The sequence below is a fragment of the Ischnura elegans genome, chromosome 4 (assembly GCF_921293095.1).
Source record: "Ischnura elegans chromosome 4, ioIscEleg1.1, whole genome shotgun sequence".
Classification (NCBI taxonomy): Eukaryota; Metazoa; Arthropoda; class Insecta; order Odonata; family Coenagrionidae; genus Ischnura; species Ischnura elegans.
Window position 1 is genome coordinate 33,431,078 of NC_060249.1, and position 19,897 is coordinate 33,450,974.

The 19,897-nt window shown below is 36.9% G+C and overlaps 2 protein-coding genes across 2 annotated transcripts; one reads left to right on the forward strand and one right to left on the reverse strand.

Moving 5' to 3' along the window:
- The first annotated feature begins 123 nt into the window (after nucleotides 1–123).
- Nucleotides 124–7,231, forward strand: LOC124157252 (radial spoke head 10 homolog B). The gene is made up of 4 exons (XM_046531823.1): nucleotides 124–417; nucleotides 520–739; nucleotides 2,810–3,036; nucleotides 6,248–7,231. The coding sequence occupies exons 1-4, from the start codon at nucleotides 361–363 to the stop codon at nucleotides 7,229–7,231; spliced, it is 1,488 nt and encodes a 495-aa protein (XP_046387779.1). The 5' UTR covers nucleotides 124–360.
- Nucleotides 7,080–16,850, reverse strand: LOC124157251 (conserved oligomeric Golgi complex subunit 8). The gene is made up of 9 exons (XM_046531822.1): nucleotides 16,740–16,850; nucleotides 16,521–16,592; nucleotides 16,292–16,416; nucleotides 15,921–16,196; nucleotides 14,996–15,209; nucleotides 12,427–12,590; nucleotides 12,044–12,331; nucleotides 9,747–10,091; nucleotides 7,080–7,580 (listed from the first exon to the last, which is right to left on the reverse strand). The coding sequence occupies exons 1-9, from the start codon at nucleotides 16,792–16,794 to the stop codon at nucleotides 7,290–7,292; spliced, it is 1,830 nt and encodes a 609-aa protein (XP_046387778.1). The 5' UTR covers nucleotides 16,795–16,850; the 3' UTR covers nucleotides 7,080–7,289.
- Between the last annotated feature and the right edge of the window lie 3,047 nt (nucleotides 16,851–19,897).

Sequence of the window (19,897 nt, forward strand, 5' to 3'; positions counted from 1 at the left end):
TAAAAATTAATAAAACCGTTTATCATTTAATATAAAACTCATAAAATGATCAAATACTATATTATAATAAAGATAACCATATCTTGACATAAGTGGTAAACGTTTAATTATCATTCTCATATTAAGTATAAAAATTAATGCAGAAAATACTTAATTTCGCTTAACAAGTAAATTGGCTACAATTTCAAAATAATTTTCTTCTAAAAACACGGGAAGGATTAAGGTAGAATGATGAATTTGTGTTGCCAAGAGATATGTTATGACACACTTCAGATTTAGCCCGCGAATTTCAAAAGTTGTTCGGAGGACTCGAATTTGAAAAAGGACAGCGTACCGACTTCCATTTCACTTACGGACAGAATGGATGAGGAAGACGTCATTGATGAGGAGCACGGAGAAGATGATAGTAAAATTGGGGTAAATAATACTTGTGAATTAAAGAGAAGGGTCATGATAGTGTATGGAGGGGAAGTGAATATTCTTAATGTTCTTTAATTTTTACAATTTATTTCATTCAAGGCGTATGAAGGTGAACGTAATGAATTTAATGAACGAGATGGCCAGGGAAGGGCAATACTACCCAATAAGGACCTCTATCAGGGCTCATATAAATACGGTAAGAGGCATGGCAAAGGGCTCTACGTTTTTAGGAATGGTGCACGATATGGTGGAGACTGGTATAAAAATCTGAAGGATGGAAAAGGTGTATTCTACTACCCGGATGGATCAAAATATGAAGGTATAATTGTTATTTGCCTTAATTAAGAGGATGATCTGTTTAAGCTGCAGATTTTTATAGCATGGGTAGCAATACAAATTCAGCTAACATATTACTTTCTATAGACATTGTCACACATTTCTTGGGGGTGTGGTTAATTGCAGATCAGGTCACTTCATTGGTGCTTGCACAAGTCTATTCCTCTCTAAAATTTTACAGACTGATTTGAACCGTTGGAACTCCCACCCTCCACCTATCTACAGACTTAATGCAACCACGTCACCAGTAGCAGATTATGAAACAAAAGCCAGTAATATATGGAGTCTCTCTTTCAGTAAGAGTTTGACTGCGTATCACATTCTCATTTCTGCAACTATAACCCCTTGTTCAAAACGTATTTCCAAATTATAGTTCATTCTCAATAAGCTCCTAAGACGATAATGATCATAGTGATTTGGAGCCAATTCAATACATTTCCACTTCTGGTTAAAAATTTTTCCTTCACAAAGAGATCAATGGAAATTACACATATAAGTATAAGTGTCGTTAAGCATGGCATTAATGATTTCAGTTTTGCTTTACCATTTCAAAAAGTTTGTGGACAGTCAATCGACTTTGTTTGGGAAAATGAGGAGGTATGACACTCCTCAGCGGCAGGTCAAATGCAGTGGCCATGGACTCTAAATAGCCATGTCACCACAGAGTGAGTATATAATGAGCACTAAACATGAGTGCAAAGTAGCCAAAATTGAAATTTTTTGCCATTTGAGAATGGAAGTGGACACTAAGAGGTGCCTTCATATTATAATGCATCTGATTTTCACAAATAGGAGCAGATACAGCATATCCATTAACTGTCTAGCATGCCTATACAGGGGTGCGAAATGAGCAAGGAAGGGAGAGGGCTTTGAATAATGGCAATCACACAATTGTAAAATATGAATAACTTCTGAGAAAATGATGCAAGATGGAAATTTTTTGAATGATTGTTTATTAAGATTAAGTCTAGGGAGGCGAACTTGAGGGCTCCTAGCAATATGAAATTTTTTAACATGAAAGCTCTAAGATTCTATTTGTAATCTGATAAATCTCCTTTTTTGAGTCCTAAATTCTATGGTTAAACTCCATGCTTCAATCCAAACATTTGAATTTCTTTTCTGTATAAATGAGCACAGTTTTCCTTGAAAATCTTGGCTGACTGCACAGAAGGTGAGAATCACTCTTTCCCATTCTTACTCTGTGCATAGCCATTGAGGCCATTCATAAAGATCTGTAAGACGTGACATGACCTTCATTTTTACAGCATGATGCAAAATCTAGGTATTTTGGCTACCTTAGGCCCACTGTAGACCACTTACCTATTATGCAAAAAGGCCATTGGAGCCACTCATGTACTTATTTTCACTTGCGTGACAATACCAGATGATGCAATAGGGTGGTTTACTATTATTTTGTTAATGCCTAAATCGAAAGATTATTACTCCTGGAGTATGCATTTCACCCTTTTAGATTTTTAAATGATGACATCTTTTTTTTGCGATTAAATGGAAAGTGAAAAATTTCAAGCGCGCGAAAACGTGACGGCTAAGTATGAATGCTGGGAAAAGCCCGTGTGACGTCATTCTGGTTCCCGCTGCCACTGTGTGAGGTGACCTTGGGGCAAGGATATGTGCGCCACTGTGATGCAGGCTGCTAGCAGGTAGCACTTGGCTTAAATAATGATTATACCCTATCAAACGAAGGAAACTTTCCAACCATAGGCAGTTTTAACAGGTGATTATTAAGAGATGTTTCCCTAAGCTCTGTGCCTCAATCATGCATTGGTAGTCTCAGACGATGTAAAACTCCTATCTACTAGTATAGAAACTAGGTCTCTGTGACAACCTGTAGAGTGGCATCGTATGGGATGGGTGAGGGACTAATAAGGGACTAATGGTGGGTAACGAATCACAATCAATGCCTTTCATTTTCTTTGATGAAGTAAACTACCCTATTGCAGGAATGCATCCAGTTCTCCACCAACCCAATATAAATCCATAGAATGTCTATGCTATCGAGTACAAAATTCATCACATTCATGATTCCTTTCAGGGGATTGGCAGTCAGATATGAAACATGGATATGGAGTCTACATTTATCCAAATGGAGATATCTACGAGGGTACATGGAAAGAGAATTTACGACATGGTCTTGGTACTTACCTTTACAAAGCCACTGGAACTAAGTTCATAGGAATATGGATGAATGGAATTAGAGAGGGACCAGGGCAATTGTTACAACCCAAGAATCGTTTTTATGGAACATGGGAAAAAGATATGGTAAATATTACCCATTGATAACAATAAGAAATTATGAGGATTTTCATGCAAAATAATTTATACGGCAGTTACATATCTGTATTACCATTATCAGGTTATTTTAAAAAAATATAAAAATAAGTAACTGCCTCAGGATAGCAATTTACATAATAGGGCCACATTCAAAGAGTTCATAATTAAATGGCTAGTGGTACAAAATTTTACCAGTTAGTAGAGTCTGTAAATTTTCTATTTCCTACAATATTTGAGAGTTCTGCATCAATTAGCACATGTTGAAGTTCATGGCAAAGAAAGGTTTACTTTTATATAGCCATGAATTTTTGTTGCATTGATTTTCACTTTTACTAATGGCATACATCACTCATCCTATGGGAGTTTGTCTAGTACCTAATCACAAAACCAGTAGAACATGGCCTTCTTATGATGAATTGTGCTGATTGGGACCGAATCTTTGGGAAGTTATATATGTAACACTAAACATATTGCTGGTTCGAAAAGGTAGGGAAAAGACTTATGTAACCCTTTTAGGGCCGAATGTTGGGTGGAGCCGAAAGGCTTTTCCTTATGCAGAAGACCTACCGTTGGGTACAGCTTTCGTGGATTTTTTAACGCAAACAACCAGACGTCAGCTTTAGCAAACACGTGAGAAGGGTAGTGACCACCAAGGTAGCAATTGTCGGATGCATTCAGGCCAGGCCTGAAACCCAACTTAGCGAGACCTTAAGGCCACTCCGTGACAATTAAGGCTGACCCTTCCACTCATTTATGATCATCCTCACTGTAAGAATCTGTTGGGAAGTGATTATAATGTCAATAGTTTTTTCAATGATACATTTTGTTGCATACTACAATTATTTCATACTTTGAAATAAATTCTTCATTTTGTTCTGTGTAAGCAATTTTTAAACGAAATTTTAGCATTAAAATTAACATACTTCTGGACTCAGTACTTAATCTTCACTGAATTTTGTCGTTCTTAATGTTAGAAATCTATTTAAAATTCCACAATGCTGAAAAAATGTTCGTAATTCTTTTAGAGAAGTAAATTATGAAAAATCAAATGCAATATTTGGTTGAAAAAAACACTGGCAAAGCAATAAGTTGGCTGTGGATTTATGCTAGAATAGGGTTACAGGGTCTAGACCAGTGGCTGTGGTAAGGGACGGGTGCTCCATTGAGTTGGGTCCCAAATCTGAGGGACAGAAATACATACCAGTGTAAGTCCACCCCAAAATAGAGCCCAAGAACTAGAGAGGTTTCAAATATTCTTATACTACTCGTAGCAAGGAAAACATTTTCCAACAGTAGGTGTCGGCAGGAAAGGGTTAATATCATTTTAAGTGCTATTCCATTTTAGTGCATCATATCTTGTGATAAATGTTTAATTTGTGCAACACACATCAAATTCTACTCAATAGTTTGAAGTTTTAAGCTAGGAATAGCCACATAACTTAAAAAAACGTGGTAAGGTAATAATTTGACTCTTTTCATTTAATACATCGGCACATAGTACCTACCAAACAATTTTAAACTTTGGCCCATTCATGGTGATGATATTCACCAAAAATTTCTCCTCTCTCGAGGATGAGGAACGGTATTCCTCAAAATTAATGCCACCATCTACATGTGGCTTTTTGCTCTCACAAGAAGGAATTACCCAAATCGTTCCTCCTTCAGATACCAGATCTTCACGTAGGGTTTCATTTCAGCCATTAAACTTCATAACAGGCAAAGCTTCAGCCTTCCCACATTTCTGACCCATCACTACATAAATCTGTGGTAAACAAAATGTTAAAAATGTTAAATGGTAAAAAATGCAATAATTTGCATAAAATTAAGCCCTTTCATATCCCTTATTTCTCAACATAGTCCCTTCCCCTAATTTTGACGCTTCAATAATCGGAAAAAAATACAAAAATGCAAAGGAATCTAGTTCCCTTTACTTTAACTACAGGTATTTTTGGGAAAAGAGGGGGACTATATTCAGATAAAAACAGAATATAAATCTTCCAAAACCTAAAAACGCTCCCTATATTACCCAAGAATCCTGCATCAATTTGATCAGTTCCAACTGATATTCCTTTCCAGCAAGAAAATTTATAATAAATATCTATGGGGTCTTTACCAAGGATTAGTATTCTTTTTTAATTTCAAACTATAAAAATGTTTTGATGGGCAAATGAACTGGGTGATGGAAGGATTTCTCACTATGCAAAACTGCAGATATATAATTCTGATAGTTACATAAACTGCTCTCTTTATTCTGTTTTCCAGTATTTCCTGGAAAAATATTTAATTTCTTAGTTTTGGTGCAGGGTGGGCAAACATATACAAACTCTGGTGGTAGCTAAATGCAGATAACTTCTATTGCCACTATTTCCTTCCCAATTTTGTCCCTTCTCACAAAGGCAGTAACAATATTTGGCACTTGCTTATGTAATACTATACATAATGAACTTTTTTACAATGTACATCTATGTATTAATAAAATAAGTGATGATGATATTCTGAAAAATGTAGATGGACATTTAATGCTTGCAATTGCCAATTGATACTTTGAATGAAAGAAGGAATGAATTTCATTTCGATATCTGAAAGAAATTAGTACAATCTGTTTCTTCCCTAAATTCCCTCAAACATCTTTCCAAAGCCTCGATTACATTTTGGGTAGTACCTGTATGGGGCACTTCATTTTCAGAACTTTCATGGCTATTACAAGGTACATGATTGGGAATAATGACAATTCAATATTCCTCTAAGGAGTTAATGGTATGGGTATAATTTCCTGTCCATTAGTTCGTCCATCTCTATTTTTTTGCATGTTGATGCCTTCCACAATGAAAATAAAATTTTGGAAGACAAAGCAAGCTACACAATTTTTACTCTTTCGAGACAAATTGTCACCAAGTGGCCTTTATTACTTTGTTGACCAATTATTGTCAACTTCAATAGTAAGTATTATTAGTAAAGGCAACTTTTAAGAATTCAAAAAGAAGGAAAGTGAGATAATACAAATTTTGGATTCTCTAATTTTCCTTTCTATTCTAAAAAACATAAATGATTACTGGGAATATGTATTATTATTTTCATCTCAAACAGGATGTAATGAGTATTAGTGCATTCATTTAATTTACTAGTTTAGAATAAATTTTATTGAGGCAATTAATTATGAATGCCAGTGTGACCTTTGGGATAAATATTTAAATTCCAGCCTTTAGGTCCAGGATGCTACGTTTTTGACCCACCAGTGGACTGCATGATCCATGGAGAGTATGTTCTTTCCAAAGATCCCGCTCTTGCCTCAGTTGGTGATGTAGAAGAAGGTGAGGAAGATGATTCTCAGGTTAAGAAGGGAATCATACCAGTATGGCATAGTGACCACGTAACTAGTTTTGATCCTACATTATTACCTCCAATTCCTGTTCCCATGGAAATATCAGACATAAGGGAAAAAATAAAACCCCTAGTTGAAAGGGACAGTGAAGTGGTCAACACAATCGTAGACTTTGAAGCTATAACTAATGAATGTTTGGAGAAATACCATGAAGAAATAGGGGAAGATGAGGAAGAGTTACAAATAATTGACCTGAGGACCAGTGCAGCAGAAGAAAGGATATCTGGTGAATTCACAGGAGAAGGTGAGCAACAAGAGCACACAGATAAACAGAGGACCAGTATGAGAAGAAGCAGAGCATCCGGTGAATTCATTGGGGAAGGTGGACAACAGGAGCAAGCAAATGAAAAGAGGACCAGTATGAGAGGAAGCAGAGCATCCGGTGAATTCATTGGGGAAGGTGGACAACAGAAGCAAACAAATAAACAGAGGACAAGTATAAGAGGAAGCAGAGTATCCGGTGAATTAATTGGGGAAGGTGAGCAACAGGGAAGAACTAATAAGCAGAGGGCCAGTACCAGAGGAAAAAGATTATCAGACAGAGGAGAGGATACAGCATCTTCATTTGACAACAGTAAAAGTTTGATAGATACCAACACAGATGGAGAAACACAAGATGAAAGTGAGTTCAGCAAAGTGGAAAACACAATTTCTGAAGATACTAGTCCAGCTGAGGACACTTTATTGTCATCAGAAATGAACAACGATGATGAAACCACATTAACAACTGAGCCAAACACAATAACAACTGAGCCAAACACAGCGAGGAGCATTGAGGATCTTCCAGATGACTCACTGTAAACAAGAAATGCATTGTAAAAATATCATGCTTCTTGGGAGGCAGCCCCCAACTATCACATCACCTTCCATCAGTGTCGGAACTTTTCTTTGAGGAATTTGCTTGTTCGTGTATGTTTCCAGAACCACATAAACCATCAGTTTCTTGCACATCACCAAAATTTTCTGCAACTGATTGCTCTGCACTAATATCCACAGTGACAGAAGCAGTATCTTCATCAGTACTTCTAATCTCAGCTGTTATAGCCAACTCGGCAAGCAAGGATTGAAGGCCAGTTGTAGGTGCCATCTTCACTGGTAAAAGGTGGCTAATTGCATCAATTATAGATGAAGCATCCAATGTTGCCAGTTCCTAAGAAGAACAAATGAATAGTTGAAAAAAAGACATCTTATCCTTAAAGAAGATATTAAGACATATATATTTTAAATATTTTGTTTCCAATAATATTCAGCACAAAGAATAAACTGTGAATAAATACTCAAAAAGAATGAAAGATCTAATAAACTAATCAAAATAAGCTATATATGATTCTAAAAATATATGGATGAAAAAATGAAATTAACAATGAACATTTTATACATAATTATTTCTTAACTGCAATGTAAACTTTACTTAATAGGAAAAGGCCACCAGATCTATTTTTCCTTACTTTGGTACAAATATACATTGATAATCACCAAGCTTAAAACACTTGAATTAAAAATGTGTGGCGGGAATGGTACATTATAAATTTATGAATTTTTGGAAAGAATTAAGTGAAATACCTCATTGAATATACATACGACTTATAAAGGCACCCATTGGAAAAAACCTTACCGTACAAAAGTTGAGAAATGTAATAAATTCAGCCAATGCCCAAATATAAATGTAAGAATGGATAAATGACACATGCACTGACTCTGAATTTAGAAATGAAATAGGTAATCACACTCTATACTACAACATGTGTAATAAAATTACATTTATATGATGTCAATGAATAAGAGAAATCATTTATTCATGCTAATCAATCCATTTACCAATAATGAACATAAACATACATCTCTGTGACAAACCTGAACACGTGTTCATGCACATGTAGTTATATTCATAATTTATGGTCAATGTGAAAAATGAGAAATGCTGGTGACTATCACCCCAAGAATGATATAAATTACGTACAGTGGAACCTCGTTAAAGCGAGTATGGGCTATAGCGACACCCCTGCTATTACGAGAGATAGCTGATGCACCGTCAATTGACCCTATAATAAGCGTGTTAAAGAATTCGTTTTTACGAGACCCTTTCGGTGTTGGCTCTCGCCATAGCGAGGGTTTTACCGCCGGAAGACTTTCATGAAGACTCCTTAACCTCTGTAATTGCTAGCGATCTGTTAGAAATGAAGTTAATGGAGTGCTCAGTCTCAAATTTATGTGGCAAACTGTCGTTCGATAAATATAATGATGACGAAACAATGCTTTGCATGATTTTTATTCAGTGCGGCGCTTATAAATTGTTTGAATAGTTAGTCGTTATTTGAGTAAGGAAATTTAGTGATGCAAAAAAACATCGCCTTTCGTCTGGATTAATGCTTACGTTTATCGGATAGATGTTTATCTGTCGCCGCACCACTCATGTTCCTGTATATCTGTTCGCAACAGGTATATTGGCTATTATTTGCTCCACCTCCGGTAAAGCGACAATTCGCTATAGCGAGTGTTTATTAGTGCACCGTGGGGTGTCGTTATATCGAGGTTTCACTGTACTAAGTTTTATGAAGACCTTTCCATGTTATTATGAAAAAGCTCATATCTCTATTTGCTTTGATTTTGTTTACATGAGGGACAAAACAAATGGAAATCCATTGTCTTAATTTTAAAATCTGATGCTCACATAATCTTAATGAAGTATATAGAATCAAAATTGGTCCAGCTGGTAATAATTTAAGTTATACCAATTTAAGTTTTAGCGAACAGGGCTTTATTTCTATACACGCTCCATACACCTAAGACAGCTTTCAGGCATTCTGACTTTTGCTGTACACCATCCATGGCAGAGCTTGACGATTTGAAATAATTATAGGCTCTGTGGCTTCCCTCAGATGCATCAAAACATACTATCCACAGTGCAGATGAATATGATGAAAATTCATAAACCTTCTTGCTGGACGAGATATCAGAGAAAAATATTTGGCAGGCTAATTATCTTTCTTATTATCTATTTTATAAAGCAATCGTTTGAAGTAAGTACTGGGAGCAGGGAATTAGGACAATTCTCTATTGAAACTCAAAGGCACCACTGAGATGCCTAAACTGAAAGGACTACAAGACATAAAATTCACTACAAATGCCATGAACTGGAGTGTAGGATATTTACGTGTATTGACTTGACATATTTATCCAATGTCCAATGCCAACGCCAAACTACTAAAATAAATAAAAAAATCTCAATTTATCCCAATTTAACTATTTCAGGCAATGATTAAAATTGTAGTAGAAGTTTGACACTTAGTACAAAAAGAGTAAAATTACTTCATACCTCTTTGTGGACTTGTTGGACTGGAACTCCAAGGTGAAGAGAAATGCTTACTGGAGGAAAGAGAAGATGGAGACAATGCTGAATGTGAGGAATAAGATCATCAGCATAGCATGAGCACATAGCCACAAATCTCTCTCTTTCACTTTCCGAGAATGCTTGCTGCTTCCGCCGATACACAGCAAGAATTATCTTGCTGACATGGGTCAAAGACTCCTGCAAGTTGTTTGTTACATTTTGGGCCACAGCAAGAGGAGCACAAACACGTAGATCATTGAATGCTGTTAGTATTCCATTGCAGTATTCTGCTAATGGATAAAACTCAAGTAGACTATGAGGAGGTTGCTCCTAGAGAAAAAACCAGGGAAGACTTGCATCATGGACCTGCTTACAATTCAAGAACATTTACAATGCTAAGAAATTATTCAAACTATAAATGCTATAAGCAAAAGACAAATGCCATAAGCAAAAGACAAATAGATGGCCATAAAGGCATATTATTATTTAAATACATATTATAATTAGTAACTAAACCCAAATTAATAATCAAGATTATAAAAATACATCATGTGAATACACATGACACAGCTGAGAAAGCTAGATTTCACTTTAAGATCTATCCAGTAACGGATTGAGGGGGTTGGGCGGTCACCGCCAATAATTTCAGGAAAAATTAACACATTCCCTGCCGTGGACATTGAGACAAATTCGCCCATTGCGCCGACGTGTTTTTCTTTTTTCTTTCGCTTTAATACTTGAATCCTCTCCTTTTCAGTTTTCATGAGCATTCAGCTACGCGTGCCGCGTCTTTCACGTCAAATATACGTCGCCGAAGTAGGGTCCGGATTTACCCAAAGTTCTGCTATAGGCACCTCTCTACTGAGCCCCCCACTCCCCAATTTTACAAATAAGGTATAGCCACTTGCATGAGGTAAGGTTCGGAAAAAAGGAATAAACAAGACATACAGCTGACAGCATAAGTTCATGCTTGAATGTTTACGCAGTGAAAACATAGACAATTCAATTTTTAAAAACAGCTTGGAGTAAAACTATATAAAACAGTTTAACTTTTGTGCAACTGAAACCCTTTCTAAATACCCTTTCCAAAAATAATGTCTAGCCTTAATTCATGCAACAAAAAAGAAGAGTAACTTCAAAAATAAAAACATTACATACTGCTGTAACTGAATAAACTGCGGTAGCACGAAATATAGTACAACTTAACAAATTTTAAAATGCACCAAGAGCAGCGGTGCGAACTATTTTCAATTGAACAAAGCCTCTAAAATACACATACGGCCAACTGCATATTTTCCTTGAGAAATATTCTTCTAGAGAAATTAAAGTGCAGATTAAAAACATAAATGAAGACATAATGGGGCCTGCCTCAAGCACAGCAAGAGCTAAACTTCAAAAGTTTCCTTCTCCTCTTCTTTTCGACAACCTCATTAATTGCGGCATCGCAGTTCAAGTTCAGGTATAATCCTAATTTAGCACAATTAAAGCCGTAGCAAAGAGGGCACCTGCACGCAGACGGAACCAACATAATAAGCCTGTTGATGGCGGTGCCCTTCGAGGCACCTCCAGTATAAATCATTGCCGGTTGCCTAACAGAAGGTGCCCCTTGGACTGCGACGCCCTTATGCACGTGCCTATTTTGCCTTACGGTAAATCTGGCCCTGGCTGAAGTAGCTATGACCGACACGGTACTATGAGTGGCCAAAAGAAAGGCTCATTCTTCAGTCATAATGACCGAACCGGCATGGAGACGAAGTACATGTTTCGGTCATTACACCGAAGTGGTGCTGAATGTGTTAAAAAGAGAGTATACTTGGTGGTTCTCTAATGAAACTTTTTATTTCACCAAATTGACAAAAAAATTCAAAGATAATTGAATAATATCAAAAAGCCACTTTTCTGTGCATATCAGATGTCATTGACATTATTGCTCAGAGGTGTTGCATACCACCAAGGCAACATTGAAAGTAATGGGCATTCCCCCTAAACAACTACCTTAATCTTCTCCTGATTGTAGCAGGCTTTTAACTAACCATGTACTTTTAAAGAGACATAAAAGAATAGCTCACTTAATCACACCCTGAGAACTGAACTAAGACAATACATAAAGTAAAAAAATATAATTACATACATACATCATTGACAATATTATTATGGCCTACCATTTCTCAATTAAAATCACATAACACTTGGGTTAATAAAAATTAAAGGTAACCGATTGAATTAATTCCTGAATTATTCCATTATAACTTATGTATATAAGACTTAATTTACATTCATACCTGTTTGGCAGGCTGTGTGGCTGACACACTGGCATACATCTTTGCTTGAGACTTCACCAGAGAAAATTTTTCAAGATCGCTTTCAAAAGTTTTCGTACATTTTTTGACTGCTTGCTCAAAATTCTGGGAAATTATTCTGATGAAAATTGGGGCCATCAAACTTCTAAAATCAGCACCAATTCTACTAAATGATAGCCCAAAATACATGCACTGTCCAATTATTGAATCAAGAGAGTTGCCAACGCCTCTTGTCAAGTCATCTTCCAAAGTTTTTAAAAACTGACTGATCTGGAAAAAAATCATAAAATATAAGCCATGAATTGACCAGGCACTAATAGATAAAAATTGTCAGACAAATCTTATTTAATGGGCAAAATTCTAACCTTTTCTGTGATCCAGCTGTAAAATATTGCACTTTCATTGATGGAATTATACTTGGAGGATGAAAGACTTGGCTCTTCGTCACTAAATATAGCTTTATATTGAGTCACAATACTGAACAAGTGTATTCGTGTCAACTCAATGGTTTTGGTCAGGTGCTGATTAGCTGAGGAAAAATATGATAATTAGCCTCATTTTCACCAAGTAAGCAGGGAAATGATCACAAGGTGAAAATTAAGGTAAATATACTTGATCTGAAATTCTGCTTTGTGAGCGATGTGAATACATATATTCCATGTATCTAGAGTTGAAACCTGGTGACATCTCACACAATGTATATACAGACTGTCCCAAGGGTCATGTGTCATTTTTGACCTGTAATTTTAGTAACTTTTCATCGAGCAATATTCATGAAAATTGGCATATTTATGGGGAAAGGTCCTAAGTTTTGTTGAGAGTAAGCAAAATTTTACAATTTTGACCTCACAATGCGGGTCCAAACCAAAAATTTGAATTTGCCCTATGGGGTTTCAATGTTAAAAAAATTGAGCTAGAAAAAAGTCAGAATTTCATTGACCAAGATGTCAATTCTTAGGTTTTCGGACACGAGAAACCCGAAAATAACACTTTTATTTACAAAAATTCAACCGTTGACCCTGTAAGATCACCGTCAAGGTCACAAGGGTGGCAAAAAGAATAGCATACCAACAGAGGTGTCGATCCATGGGTTTTATGGGGTGCCCAAGTCATTGGTACAGTCCAAATACCCATATTATTCACTAATTGACCTCCGAGGGTCACAATGGTGGTCAAAGGTCATAGAGTTAAACGTCGGGCCATCATTACAACCAACGTGTCAAACCATAGGTTTTAAAGGGTGCCAAAGTTGGTTAGCCAGTTCATAGATACGTATTGTTGATTTTTTTGACCTCCGAGGGTCACAACGGTGGTCAAAAGTCATAGAGTAAATCGTTGGGCCACCATGACAGTCAAAGTGTGGAACCATGGGTTTTAAAGGGTGCCAAAGTCAGTTTTTCAGTTCATAGATCCGTATAATAGATTTTTTGACAAGGTATATTACCTTGAGTAGAAAAATTTAGCATTGAAACACACACAATACACCTTGAAATTGTCTACACCGTTTAATTATTCAACTTATTGGTTTGATCTTCTTTGATATCATCACCACAGAATACTGAATTTCATAAGCCTGGATGAAAGCATGAAGAGTGCAGACAATGAAGGAGGTGGGAGAGGGAAGGTAAGGACACCAGCTACTTTGTCCAATGGCTTTCAGATGAACCCATTCGCAAATTCAGAATGTGGCTGGGATAAAACAAGTCTTCCTTTACAGCTTCATGCATGCTTCACTTTGTTTATTGAGTTTATACAATGGCATAAGAATATTCTTAGCCCAAAATTTAGAACGAGGAAAACTCTCAGGGGAAGTGTAAGTAGCGTGAAACAAAAAACGTACATAATAGAGAGCATCATATAAAGAAATGCTCTATGTACAGTATTGACTACGTATGTACCTATTTAGTACATGATGCGATTTATTGGTTTCCCATGCAAATTAAATAAAAGCATATCTAATTTATTTTTTGTTTTCTGAAAGATGAATTAAAGGATTTTAACAGAAGGATAACCACCTCTTTTTCACTGACATTTGCATATGACTAAAATTAATGACAGTTTTCCTCAAATAAGTGAAGCATTGGCTTGACATAAAAGACCAATCCTGTTTGTTGATAGCTTAAATGCCTATAATATTCTAATGTATAAATAGAAAGTCGATTCTAAATGAGACGATAAATTGCTTCTTTTCCTATGCATATAATGTACGTGAACATTTAGTTTGAATAATAGATAAATTAGAGGCCAAAAACTGGTTAGAAGTATCTAATTCTTTTCTTTCAGGTGAGCGTTTGAATATTCTTTAAAAATTTCGGAAAAATACCAACATACTTCCTATTGTGTGATCGTTGATCAAGATACTAATGTGTGGGGATTCTGATGATAAGAGGATAAGGGGGAAATATAGAAATTTTCCAAATGTACACAAGTAAAGGTATCCCAATATCCAGATCATGCTTAAGTGCCCATATATATATCCCAAAACCTGAGTATTCACCTGAATAATATTTCACAAGTAAAGAATAATTCACTGTATATTTTTATGTATAAAATGACTTTTTAACCCATGAAAATAGCCTCAAAAGTCAGGGGTCATCTCATACGCCTAGTCTGTCTCTGAAGTACCAATTTTCAGACTTCCATACCAGACAATAGAATCTATATCTGCATAGGGCAAACAGGGAGCTCAAAAATGGTTGCATCTGTATCGCCACCATATGCACTGACTGTATGAAACCAGTAAGGGCACCACTATTCAAGAAATAATAATTTAAAAGCATGGATTTATTATTATGTGATACAAGTTGGGGTGCATTGAGAGAGGGGTTGTTTTGTACAGAAAGTATAGCCCATAATCTATATTGAAATTGGAAAACTTGTGGGTTGTCTTACAGTATACAAACATTAAAACATAAACCACAAAAAAATAATTACCGGGATCCTTCTTTATAGACTTCAACAGACTCTGAAGCCAAGTGTCTCGGGCTTGAAGAAATTTCAGGCGAAGTTCAGCCTCAGTGAATACGTCCATACGGTACAAATATGTGACAACTTGCAGACACTGAGGCAGTTGCAAATCAGTTCGAAGCTGAGCCAGCAACTGTTGTAACATAGTCTGCCAGGCCACTTGAACGTCTTTAACAATGTTCTGGAATGAGATGAATACTTCCACATAGATTTCGCAATTTTGTGACATCAATAAGCAATATTACAGGAAACTGACTCCTGCAGCAGGACATCATTGACTTCCAAAAGAGTACCCTCTATGTAAAGCCAAATTGAATACTTTCAGGATGAGGATAGTATTTAGGTTCACAAGGCGGAATGGAGAAAATTGGATAAAAATGTAAATCTGACTACTTTCATGACACCAAAAATAAAAATGCTAAGTAGTTAACTATAACACAGAAAGGGAGGGTAAAAAAATGAATATAACATAACAAGGGGCAGATTGAGCATCAATTTTGATGGGGATCATGACCTGGGTGCGGGGAGTATGGAATACCCCCCCTGGAGAGAAGCGTTCTCTCATGTAAATTAAAAAAAGTATATACCCATTTTTTAATGCATTTTGGAGTCAAAAAATTCATTTTTATTCTTAACAACAAATGAAATTGAACAATTTAGGACATCTAAGGTTAAAAAAGCTATTGAACCAATTAAAAACAAAAAAAAATTGATATGAAAAACCTGGGTGGAGTGGCCATAACTCCTGGGACCGTGTGTGGGTTAGTTATGTAATATAGTTTTCGCACAATTAGTGCATTGCCGGTGAATCCCCTGAAAGTTATCACCGTGGCTAGTCCCAGTATACTTAAAATTATGTGATATAGATTAGCATACTTGCAACATACATTACCTCAATAATTGGAATATCATGATGCTTCTTTTCAAGTCGCCTAACATAGGCTGCAAGCTCCAAGGCCTCCTCATAGTTACCATTTTGAATACAAGTGTTCATCAATTGAGGTAGCTCCAATATTTCGAGTAACTGAGTATTACGCGATAGGGTGAGAGAGTTCAAATGGCGATGTGCACTAATTTCCGTAGATTTTTTACTGAACTCTTGGCATTTCTTAGAAAATACAGGAAGTTTCTGTAGGAGGGACTCCAGATGCATTTCACTCTTGTTGAACTGTCGAAAATTACAAATCAGCAAAATAGTACATGAAAAATGGTACAACAACAGAGATTTTAACGGCAGGATATGAGCTATAGATAACAACAGACCTTCTGAAAAATCTCCCTCGAACACTCGGCTGTTTGAATAAAAGTTTTATAGTTTGTAAACGCCAACTCTTGAGTTTGTTCTAGTACAGCAGATTTCTCTTCACTCAATCTGTCGGGTTCTTTCACTGAAATTTAAGCATGAGGTGAGAGTAACCACGTCCAAGTTAAACCGGCTAGGAGTTATTCCACTTTATCACGTCAGGCCATAACTAGACTAATTTCCACTCACCTAAGTTTTCCACTCCAAGTGAACCCAATTTAGCCAAATAAGCCACGAAGTCAACATCATTCCTCTTCTCATCTGAAAACCAAAATTAGCCGTATAAGGACAAACACCAAACAGAATTTCCACCTCTTAGCATGATAAAATAAGGCAGAAATTTCTCACTCAAACTACAAGAGGAGGCAGATTTGTATAATAAGTTTAAAAGTAATATTATGTACAGACCTGACAATCCTTCGGGAAATAATAACTTGATGAAATTATCTTCTGCCTCGTTCATGTTTTGATATATCAGTCATTAACGATCTTCAATTTTTACGACGACGTTCACAATTCCATCGGCCAATCAAAATTCATGTCGTGAGGCCATGCGGAAACGTCCTCAGTCGATCTTTTCAGGAACTACTGGTGTAGCGGGCGATACTATTCTTGACTTGAACTTGTTCGGAAAAGTTTTCCACATTCATTTTTTAAAGGCTTATCTTCATTGTTTTATGTGCCTTACGTGCCTTTATTTTCACTTGATAAGATATATTTTGAAAGTGTTATTAGGTTTTCGTATTCGAATGTGGAAAAGATATCGCACTATGAAATCGCGTGGACGGATATTCGTTCCATGTATTCATTAATATTGACAGTCAAGGTATGTGAATGATAAATATTTCATTTGTCCCTGGTAAAATCATGTATAATTGCATGGAATTATTAACGCTGCATTAATAAACATTCAAAGGATATGCTGGCTAAATGCGCTGCCGCAGCAACTTGCCTGAAGTGGACGCAGTGGTAAAATTGCAAATGGATATCATGTAAGTTCAATCTAAGTTGTAACTTTTCAGTAGTCTCTGCCGATTTTTTGTAATTTTATACTTATAAGCAAATATCAAGTAGTGTGATCGCCTCAAGGTGTCGAGTCATTTCATTGCAATTTAAATTATGCTCTTTCAAGCACATTTGCGCGTGTCACAAATATAGGTTTTTAATATGAGGCAATCACCGCATTACTGGTTTACGCCCGTGTAATACGCTAGTTATATGGTTGATGCGACTAACTTTTCATAACTCGAACTTTCGGCTTTTTTTGGAGGAGATGAAACGATTTCTTTATTAAAATTCAGTTTTTACATTCTACTCTAATACCCATGTATAATATAAATCGGAAGATAGTAAAAGGTAAAAAAGGATGCGTAGTGAGACGAATTTTCCCTTATTTGGCGCCTCGTGGGCGTTAAACAAATCGATGTCACCAGCTTCAAGAGAAGTCATGAAATATTTTAAGAGCCGAGAGCGTAGGAAAGGAGCCTACGGTCTATGAAAAGGCCTCTTGAGTGGCTATAAAAGTGTGCGAACTTTGGATATGCGCTTCCATTCCGGTATCGTCCGACAGCTGTGACTAAATGGATTTTGGGCGAAGGCCGCTCGCTTCCCCTCCCCATTCGCCTCTCCCACCCCAAAATGCACCAAAATTTGCACCCAGTGCGTCTTTCTTCTTAAGTCTTACTAATATTTGATGTTTTAGCATCGTCTGTGGAGGAACAATCACGAAAGAATTACTCAATTATCTGCTTTCCAGTCTGTATTCCTTATGTTAGTGTCATTCCTCGTCTTTCGCTGCTGTCAACAAAATTTTGCTGAATTCTTTCACGAATCTCTTGTCCGCATGTATAATAAAAGGAATATTTAACTTCAAATTTGAACGTTCATCAACAGATTTTTGAATTCCCACAGCGCTAAGGTCTGATATAACCGTAGGTACCGTGGTATCTCACCAATATATCATCATAGTGGGTAGTCCTTTACGTCGATATTCAAATCCAGCTATTAAAAAAATCTCGGATTGGTCCCAAACGCATCCTTGCAACAACGCAAATTGGGACCCTAGATTGCCCTCCCAATGTTTATGTCCCAAATCTAAGTCAACTTAGTGCAATAGGGTAGTTTCCTTCATCAAAGAAAACGAAATGCATTGATTGCTATTCGTTACCCACCATTAGGGTTTTCATAATATACAAATTATTTGGTTTTAGAAATCCCAGTTTGGACGAATGGTAATGGTCAATTTTAACCTCATTTGAAAAAGGCCAGATTGGCCCCCATGCGTTTCCACTCCACGTGACGTCACAGGGACTTAGTTTCTACACGAGAGGATAGGAGTTTTAGATCGTCTGAGATTACCAATGCATGCATGAGTCACAGAGCTCAGGGAAACATCTCTTAATAATCACTTTTTAAAATTGTCTAAAGGTCGGAAAGTTTCCTTCGTTTGATAAGATAGTAATAGCCAAGCGCCACCTGCTAGCGGGGTACTCTGCTACCTGCTAGCAGTCTGCGTCGCATCAGGGCTCAAGCCTCGCCTCAAGATCACCTCACAGGGCGGCAGCGGGAACCAGAAATACGTCACACGGACTTTTCCCATCATTCATACTTAGCCGTCGCGTTTTCGCGCGCTTGAGAATTTTCACTTTTCGTTTAATCGCGAAAAATAGATATCGTCATTCGAAAATCTAAGAGCGTGAAATGCGTTCTCCAGGAGTAATAATCTTTCGATTTAGGCAATAAAAATAACAGGAAACCACCGTATTAGCAAATAAACCACTGCAGGGATTAAATATAATTTTATGCTTTTCCGGCGAATGATGTGGGTAAACTCTTCTCTGGATTCAAAAAAGTTTATTCCTGAGGATGAGCCCCGAGTCGGAGCTGAAACATTGGCCATTATGGAAAAATTAACACGGTGGGAATCCCGAGAAGAGTTTACCCACACTGTAAGGGATGTTGGAATTATGCTTGTAGCAGAGGGATGATGCCTCATTTTTGGGCGGTATTCACAAAGTGGGACCCATTGGGCATTTTGTGGCTAAACGGTGGCAGATACGTCAAAATGCACGAAATTTTTGTTCTAGAAAGGCAGTAACTCGGCAAAATCTATAGGGAATGACCATAAAATATAATTTTTTTAGAATTTTGACCCTCCCCCCTAAATTTCATTTGAGCGAGGGTCAGGGGTTCACTTAGAGTTCGCAAATTTTTCAGGCCTTATTTTTGATCGGTCCCACCACTTTTTTTTCATTTGGCCAGATGGATTCGAAAAATATCGATACCGACTGTATACGTAGCAGTCAGTAGTCGACGTCGGCGTCAAAAACCTTCCTGTCAGCAGCGGCGGCAGACCGTCTTCCGACCCGGCGGCGTATTCGAAATATTCGGAGTGAACCTCTGCGTCGCTCAACCTTTACTGTGCGATACTTTTATACCCTACCCCACTTTCATAACTCAAACGCTGATGGAATACGTAAAAAGTCTTTTGATTTCGAGGAAAGCTCGTAAATTTTCGGCTTTAGCGGACAACGCCGGTTTTTCCCTGTTTGACGTCACAAATAGTG

What these genes read in the sequence shown, in the direction of transcription:
- LOC124157252 (XM_046531823.1), top strand. Translation starts at nt 361, where the DNA reads ATGGATGAGGAAGACGTCATTGATGAGGAGCACGGAGAAGATGATAGT. An exon ending in AAGATGATAGTAAAATTGGG is followed by an intron (nt 418 to 519) that starts GTAAATAATACT and finishes ATTTCATTCAAG; the next exon opens with GCGTATGAAGGTGAACGTAA. An exon ending in GAACATGGGAAAAAGATATG is followed by an intron (nt 3,037 to 6,247) that starts GTAAATATTACC and finishes TTTAAATTCCAG; the next exon opens with CCTTTAGGTCCAGGATGCTA.
- LOC124157251 (XM_046531822.1), bottom strand. Translation starts at nt 16,794, where the DNA reads ATGAACGAGGCAGAAGATAATTTCATCAAGTTATTATTTCCCGAAGGA. An exon ending in ATTTCCCGAAGGATTGTCAG is followed by an intron (nt 16,593 to 16,739) that starts GTCTGTACATAA and finishes TTTGGTTTTCAG; the next exon opens with ATGAGAAGAGGAATGATGTT. An exon ending in CGAGGGAGATTTTTCAGAAG is followed by an intron (nt 16,197 to 16,291) that starts GTCTGTTGTTAT and finishes AATTTTCGACAG; the next exon opens with TTCAACAAGAGTGAAATGCA.